The sequence below is a fragment of the Stenella coeruleoalba genome, assembly GCF_951394435.1.
Source record: "Stenella coeruleoalba genome assembly, chromosome: 12".
Taxonomy (NCBI): Eukaryota; Metazoa; Chordata; class Mammalia; order Artiodactyla; family Delphinidae; genus Stenella; species Stenella coeruleoalba.
In genome coordinates, this window is record NC_137158.1 from 30,012,185 (window position 1) to 30,020,905 (window position 8,721).

General features: G+C 36.6%; 1 protein-coding gene and 1 long non-coding RNA gene across 2 annotated transcripts in view; one reads left to right on the plus strand and one right to left on the minus strand.

The window, feature by feature from the left end:
* UFL1 (UFM1 specific ligase 1) overlaps window positions 1-8,407 on the plus strand; it is a 53,408-nt gene extending 45,001 nt beyond the window's left edge. The window contains exons 15-19 of the mRNA XM_079938624.1: window positions 81-211; window positions 2,246-2,326; window positions 2,646-2,731; window positions 3,254-3,434; window positions 5,487-8,407. Of these exons, the coding sequence (XP_079794750.1) occupies window positions 81-211; window positions 2,246-2,326; window positions 2,646-2,731; window positions 3,254-3,434; window positions 5,487-5,705 (698 nt within the window). The 3' untranslated portion in view covers window positions 5,706-8,407. The remainder of the gene's footprint in view (window positions 1-80; window positions 212-2,245; window positions 2,327-2,645; window positions 2,732-3,253; window positions 3,435-5,486) is intronic.
* Window positions 8-2,727, minus strand: LOC307195011. Its single transcript, XR_013830697.1, has 4 exons — window positions 2,638-2,727; window positions 2,194-2,239; window positions 1,907-2,105; window positions 8-284 (listed from the first exon to the last, which is right to left on the minus strand). It is a non-coding gene; the product is annotated as an uncharacterized lncRNA (long non-coding RNA).
* Window positions 8,408-8,721: the final 314 nt, after the last annotated feature.

Consider the following 8,721-nt stretch of genomic DNA (forward strand, 5'->3'; position numbering starts at 1 on the left):
TTATACTTAACACTGTTTTTTCGTTGATTCTCATAATTGTCCTTGGACATTCATTTTAATGAAGCACTTTTATTTTCCAGATGATACCCAGGCTGCTCTTACGAAGCACTTGCTGAAGACAGTGTGTACTGATGTCACTAATCTCATTTTCAACTTCTTAGCTTCGGACTTAATGATGGCAGTAGACAACCCTGCAACAATTACAAGTGAAGTAAGTTAGTGATTTTCTTGCCACTCTTGATGTGTTTTGCTTTGAAATCCAAGCATGTTTTATTTTCTCACATCTAAAAGGAAAATAAAAGGAGTTTTTAGGAAGAAATCTGTCAGATTTTTAGTTCAAGTTTAGTACAATATATATACAGTTGCTACTAGGATTGGTAATATAACCAGTCTATTAACAGTAATAATAAAAGTAAGGAAATACTAGTCATTGTGTCTGGGAATGCCTGTAATAAATATAGCATGCGTGCTTGGCCTTCTACTTCCTATTATTGTACAGAAAGCAATAGGAAAACGTTGTATTATCTCTGAAAAAAAGTAAATAAGCTGAGTAGCCTACAAAATCTTTTTTTAAGCTCATCAGATGACTCAGATTGGATTTAATTTCACCAGGTAGCCTTGCAAAGAGTGAGGGTCACTATTCAAAGAGGGGTAGGAAAGAGAGACGGGACAAATGAACTGGCTTAATTTAGGCAGATCTTCAGGGAGAAGAGGTGTCCATCATAGAAGCTGGAAGTAAAGCAGCTGAAATTTTAACAGATTCTTAAAGGTCTAGGCTAGCATCACAGTTTAGAATCCCAGGAAGCACCCAGAACAAGGAAAAAAAAAGGGTAATGATGCTTAGTTACTTTGGAATCAGCTATTTTATTTTTTCCTGATTATTGTTACATCACATCCCTTTTTCCTGCTGAGTTGCAAGTCCCTTATCAGTGTTTTGACTTTGCAGTCATTTTCATTTCGTGACACCATCTCATTTATTTAGACTAATTCCAGTTCATTTTCTTAAATTCTAATCTCAAATTCAAAGCTCATCTCTTCCCTTCTTGCAATGTAAGGTGGAGCTATGGCTCCCAGTTGCCTACAGGAGGAAAGGTATGGCCTATCCCTAGGACTCCTCCTCCTCTTCTTCCTCACCCTAGATCTACTTAAGGTTGGAGATTAGGAAGAATGAAAGAGACAGCAGTGCCTTCATAAGACTGACTGCTATCACTGGCCTTGATCTAGGTCAAACCAAATCAGTCTAATGCTTGTGGCTTCTCGTGATGTGGCCTTTGTTGCATAGGTGGGATAGGTTGTTTTGTGGAGATGTTTTTAGTATCATGTGACTCCTCATAGCGAGGACTCCCCCTAAACCTCCAGATAAAGGTCCATTTATCTCTCCTACCCCAGCAAGATACTGTTTCCCTCCCATTCTTTGCGTTGAGCAGTGATTCTCAACTGCTTGGATAGTTCCATGTACCTGCCTGCATGCCAGCCTCTGCTGTGGGAAGTACCTGGGGTCCTTCCCATGCCCTTTAAGGGCCACAGGAGGATTGCTGTAGCATGGGGTAGGAGTCAATAGGTTGGTCCAATCTTCTAAGACATACTGTAATTTTCAGGGCCTGCTGGCCAAGCCATTCCAATAAGGCCTCCTCCAGAAATTTTGCACTAGAAGGAGCCCTAAGACTCTGGTCAAGAATGCCACCAAACTTCACAAAGCACAGCTGTGTGGAGAGGGATGCTGAAAAGGTTCCACACACCAGACAGTATAACAAGCAGCCATCCTTCTGTGGTTCAGGTCCCCTCGCTTATAGGCATCCTGGATCTTTATGGCCTTCTGGATCTTTATGAGTGGGGCTCCCTCACTTGGTCTTAGAGAAAAACACTCTTCCCACCACAATAGAAAAAAGCAGGAGCAGCCTCTTACCCCAAATTATTTTTCTTGCATGATGAATGGTGTGTATATGCTCGCTCATTCACTCATGTGCTCTCTGTTCATCATTCTTCTTCTTATACTGCTGGAGCAGATGGGAGGAGTAGCGGCTGCATCTAGCATCTTTGACTGACTGTTGACTAGCATTCTGATTTTAGAGTGTTTTAGCATATTTTTATCCCTAGTTTGTGGTCTAAAATATAAGAACAAAGATAAATTTCACTCAGCATTCTGTTACAATAGTAAATACTCATTTTTTGTTTTGCTTTGTTTAAACTTACATCCAGTACATGTCAAAGGCACAATTCCAAAGGAATTTCTTTTGCCCTATAGGTAAGAAAAAAAATTCTAAGTAAATTATCAGAAGAAACTAAAGTAGCTCTCACAAAACTCCATAGCTCTCTGAATGAAAAGGTAAGTGAAGTTTTATTCTATTTAGATATTTGGGCTAGAATTTGTGATCTTTGAATAGATAGATTTTTATCAGAATAACTGAAAACTAAATCTAAACCTATTATCCTGCACTCAGACACCTCTTTGGCAGGTGAAGGAAGAGACCAAGCTGGCGGCATTTTACCCTCTAGTCCTAAATCACAGCTTCAAACTTCATGACAAAATGACCTTTTTAAAAATTGTATCCAGGTTATAAAATTATAAAATGGTATTAAATGACTGCTTTTCTTTAGGCAACCTGTTTTATAAAAGTAAATCATGGTATTAAATACCTTTTCAGAGCATAGAAGACTTTCTTTCGTGTCTGGATTCTGCAGCAGAAGCTTGTGATATTATGGTGAAAAGGGGAGACAAAAAAAGGGAAAGGTAACATTGAATTAATGTCTGAAATTTCGTATCTGAAATTGGAGTCTGTCTGAATCTTGCATAGAGAACTGTTGTGTCTAAATGGCTGTAGACCTTCAGTCATAGTTAGTCGTCATATCCTCTCTCTGACCCAATAGAATACGGTAGCAGAGTTGCTAATGACATCGTTGATCAAGGCTGGGAACTTATTTAGCTTTAAGACCTTTATAGGAACACTTATTTAATCTAATGCACATCTGTTTGATCCCCAACAATTCAAAATAAAAAGCATACTTTGAGTATCCCTGCTCCATATATATATATATAATATATATATATATGTTTTTCTGTCATTTTCTAGCATATTAGTTTGTCCATGCTGTTTAGGATTATGTGTGTCTGTATCCCCTAAAAAGTCCTTTAAAATTGTCATGGAACTAGATTAATTAAACTAGAGATGCTAAAAATGAAAACAGAATAGAAGAATTGAAGTTGGTGAGAACTTGTTAAAATATGATAATGTATTATTTTATTTTTGTTTAGGCAGATACTGTTCCAGCATCGACAAGCACTGGCTGAACAGCTAAAAGTCACAGAAGACCCTGCTCTTATTCTGCATCTCACATCGGTTCTGTTGTTTCAGTTCTCAACCCACAGCATGCTCCATGCACCTGGAAGATGTGTCCCACAGATCATTGCTTTTCTGAATAGTAAAATTCCAGAGGTATTAGATTTTCAGTACACTTGAAACTTTTATAGCTTTTAGATTCTGACTATTTTGAATGGATAGATGTGAATCATTGTGAACACTAAGACACAAAACATATTAACATCATCTTCCTGCTTCCAAGAATGGAAACAGTGAATAAGGAGGTTGATTTTTAAAACTCAGCATAGCTCAGGAATCTTTCAGGATCCTGTAAGATCCATGGTAAGGAATATTCTGAATCTGGAAATTAAGCTTTTGGAAGAGAAATAATAATGTTCAGTCTTCCATTTCAGTTTATGCAGGTTTAACCTGTCCTTTAAGGACCAGCTCAAAAATTCTTATCCTGCACAAATTCATCTGAGAAACTCTTCAGCTAAAGGTAAATTGGCTTCTTTGAACTTCCATATCACTTTGACAGTATCTTTGGTGACAGAAGCTAGCTCAGTCAACTTACATTAAAATGATCTGTTCATGTTTTATTTCCCCCAAACTGTAAATTCCTTGAGAGCAAAGACCTTGCTAGATTCAGCTTTCTAATTCTATGGCCAGTAATTTGTAAAGATGAAGACTGTCAATGTATTGGGTTGGCCAAAAAGTTCCTTTGGTTTTTTCCATAAGATGGCTCCAGTAGCGGTCAGTTGTCTTTAACTTTATTTGAAACAATATTGTTAGATTGTATTAAGACAGCTGTCATATCAGTGTGCTGTTAAAAAGAAAACATCAAAATTGGTGAATTTTTGTGTAGCCATTTTAATATTGAAGATGGAAAAAAAAAAGCAACATTTTCGGCATATTATGCTTTATTATTTCAAGAAAGGTAAAAACGGGCTTCCCTGGTGGCGCAGTGGTTGAGAGTCCGCCTGCCGATGCAGGGGATGCGGGTTCGTGCTCCAGTCTGGGAAGATCCCACATGCCGTGGAGGGCTAGGCCCGTGAGCCATGGCCGCTGAGCCTGCACGTCCGGAGCCTGAGCTCCGCAGCGGGAGAGGCCACAACAGTGAGAGGCCCGTGTACCGCAAAAAAAAAAAAAAAAAAGTAAAAACACAACCAAAACACACAAAAAGATTTGTACAGTGTATGGAGAAGGTGCTGTGACTGATTGAACGTGTCAAAAGTGGTTTGTGAAGTTTTGTGCTGGGGATTTCTTGCTGGACAATGCTCCACAGTCGGTAGACCAGTTGAAGTTGATAGCAGTCAAACTGAGACATTAATTGAGAACAATCAACATTACACCATGCAGGAAATAGCCGACATACAATATCCAAATCAAGCGTTTTTCATCATTTGCACCAGCTTGGTTATGTTCATCGCTTTGATGTTTGGGTTCCACGTAAGTTAAGCGAAAAAAAACCTTGACAGTATTTCCGCACGTGATTCTCTACCGAAAATGTTCCATTTTTAAAACAAATTATGATGAGCAATGAAAAGTGGTGTGGAACAGAAGAGATCATGGAGCAAGCGAAATGAACCACCATCAACCACACAAAGGCAGGTCTTCATCCAAAGGTGATGTTGTGTGTATGGTGGGAAGGGAGTCCGCTATTTTCCAGAAAACCAAAAGACTAATTCCAACAAGTACTCCCAGAGAGACCAACTGAAAGCAGCACTAGACGAAAAGCACCCAGAATTAGTCAAGGGAAATCACATAACCTTCCATCAGGATAAGGCAAGACTGCATGTTTCTTTGATGACCAGGCAAAAGCTATTACAGCTTGGCTGGGAAGTTCTGATTCATCCGCTGTATTCACCAGATATCACACCTTCAGATTTCCATTTATTTCAGTCTTCACAAAATTCTCTTAATGGAAAAAACTTCAGTTCCCTGGAAGACTGTAAAAGGCACCTGGAACATTTGTGTTCAAAAAGAAAAAAAATTTGGGGGAAGGTGGCATTATGAAGCTGCCTGAAAAATGGCAGAAAGTAGTGGAACAAAACAATATGTTGTTCAATAAAGTTCCTGGTGAAAATGAATTTACTTTAAAAACTGAAGGAACCTTTTGGCCAACCCAATACTTTGTTCTACAGAAAATTAAATCATGTTTGTTAAACTTTTCTCCTCTTTTCACAGGTTCAACATACTCTCTTAGTAAAGTATCAAGGTTTGGTTATAAAGCATTTAGTCAGTCAAAGTAAGAAGCCTGGGCAGGGAGAAGATCCCTTGAGTGATGAATTAGACAAAGAACAAGAAGATATCATCAGTATGACTCGTAAAGAGCTTCAAGAACTTTCCTCATCCATTAAAGACCTTGTTGTCAAATCCAGGAAATCATCAGTGACAGAAGAGTAATGATTTTAATTTACTTAATGTTGTCATACAGTAAACGTTTTTTCCCCAAAGTTAAAGGTGAGTGGTTACAAAAAGAAATACGCATTTCACAGTCCAGAATCCCCCACCCAATAGCACTTCCCACACTCACAGTTCAGTTAAAACAGTAGTGTTGTATTCATTGTAAATCTTACAAAGATGTGAATTTTTGTAAATTGGGTTCTCCATGGAAGATTTCTTTTTCACATTATTCTAAAAATTATACGTTTCAGGTTTATTTTCTTTCTAGATGCTGAATGAAGAATAAATCTTCTGCTTTTATCTCTAGGAAAGGACTCATTTGTTGTGTTATTGGATTTCAAGTGACACGTGTAAATTTACACATATTAAGCAGAAACTTAAAATGCGGTCATGTTTTTTTTTGGTGTTGAAAATAGTGTTTTTACTTTAAAATTAATAGAGAATGGTTCAAACCTAAAATACAGAAACTTGCAAAATATTTTTTTATTACTAAGCCCTCACTCTTATTTCTGGCAGATAGATGGCTTCTCATCTCCCCCACAAGAGTGAACTTTTATGTGGCTGGGAGGTTCAGGGATGTGTTTACAGGTACAGAAGAACACCCGAGGAGCCCATGCACTGCTGTGCTCTATTCTAAAGTACAATGCTAACAAGAGTGAGAGAAAAAATATAATTTACTACTGATAGGTGTAAGTCACATTTTAACATTGTAATAACTAAAAATTTAATATAGTTTTTTTAACCCAGTTTGCATTTCTGAATTTCATTTTTTATATTAATAGTCACCATCACCTAATACTTTGTTGTAGGGGATCTATAAGTGCATTTAAATCATTAGAATTTTTTTTCAAAATAGAACGCTTATTAAAAAATAGGTGTTTTTGGGCTTCCCTGATGGCGCAGTGGTTGAGAGTCCACCTGCTGATGCAGGGGACATGGGTTAGTGCCCCGGTCCGGGAAGATCCCACATGCCGCAGAGCAGCTAGGCCCATGAGCCATGGCCGCTGAGCCTGCACGTCCAGAGCCTGTGTTCTGCAATGCGAGAGGCCACAACAGTGAGAGGCCCGCGTACCGCAAAAAAAAAATAGGTGTTCTTGTTCTGTAAAGATTAGTAGTAGTTAAAAGACTAAAATAGTTCCTTGGAGTAATCATTTCAATCAGATGAGTTTCAAGCAACAATTTATTGTATATAAAAGAGGAACTTATTTAAAATAGTAAATTAAATCTCAAATTTTTTTTTAAATACTGTTTTATATAATACCTTACATGGCATTTAAAACTATTTTTGAAAATGTTTGAATACAAAGATTGGTCTACCTCTACACTAATTCTAGACAAAGTATTAATATTGAAAGAAATATAATTTGCTAAGCAAAGTTGATAGGAATGTAACAAACTAAAAAATATTTTCCATTGCTAATTTTCTATTAATATATTTTCATAAGGGCAAAGGAAGAAAAATGACAAATCCTCTGTGAACACAAATTCCAATTAGTTTGTTGATTCAGCTTCCAAAATACTGAACACCCAACCTGATTTTTTATTCAGTCTTTAAGGACCTTACCATCTATGCTTCAAGAGATATCAAAGTAATCCACATTTGAGTCAAACTAGATCATAGACAATGAAGCAAATAAAAGCATTATGACTGTTAATTTGTGCAAATAAAAATAGAAGAGACAATGAAGCAAATATTATTTTGTTTGCATGAAATTTGTTTCATCAAAATGGTTATTTTTCCACAGTAAATAAGAGCAGTTTTTATTTTTTTGTAAATAAAATTATTTAGCTGATTTCATATTAAAAATCTAATTTCATTAATAAAAGTTCCATGTTTATCTACTATGATCTTAATGGGCAGATTTAAGAATGTTATTTAAAATAAAGTTGTCTGTTGTTTCTGTTAAATTTTATGTACTTTGAAGCTTGTTATTTTAATTACTAGGATTAATTGATACATATATGTATTTACATTTTAAAATTCTATTCTGAACATTTTTAAAGGATTTTGTTATACTTTTCTTACACAAAAATAATTCTAGTCCTTTCATTCCTTGAAAGTTTGCCATTTCATGAACCATTTCACCTCAGTAAATCATTTTCAGTTAGCTAGTTTTCAGCAAATGTATAGCTAAACTCCCATCTGCTACTTTCTACTGTTGCAGATAATGGTAGAGATATTTGAATAATGTGTTCAGGTATTCATATTCATGTGTTCCATCTCCAGACCATGTGTTTTTGAATAGTCAAAGGAAACTCACTTCTGACCATCAGAAAGATTCAGTGAAGAGTGGTATATCTTACCAAAATTAGTATATTTTCCAAAAAGACCTTAATGCTAACTTAGAACAATAAATGTAGAAATTGCTTAACCTGAATGTAGAACCATCTTGAACTTTTTGGAGAATGTATTGATACTTTAGTCAGACCATAAAGCACCAAGGACGAGGTCAAAGTGCAACAGTGAGCTGAAGAAGAGTGTGTGAAGAAACGGTTCATTCCTTCCTCAGAAATGCCACTTGACCCATGGCCAAACGGGATTTTTTTTCTATCAAGAGCTAATTTATGTGAGTTGGATGGGGGTGGGGACGATGGAAGGTTTGCTTTCTTTGACTAATACCAATGAAGTCTTTGACCCAGTGTACATGGGAGATGAAAGAAAAACACATTTATAAGCTCTGAGATGTACATTTTCCACAGAACCTAGGAGCACTATTAAAGTGGCTGTTAAAATGATCTACAGACTCACTCAAGTTGCTCCACTTTGAAGGCCACACCAAGCCAACAGGAGAATAAATAGAACCCAGGACTCTACAGCAATCAGAGAAGAAAAAGAATCCAAATTGGAAAAAGGAAGAAGTAAAACTGTCACTGTTTGCAGGTGACATGATATTATACATAGAAAATCCTAAAGATGCTACCAGAAAACTACTAGAACTCATCAATGAATTCAGTAAAGTTGCAGGATACAAAACTAATATGCAGAGATCCATTACATTTCTAACAATGAAATATC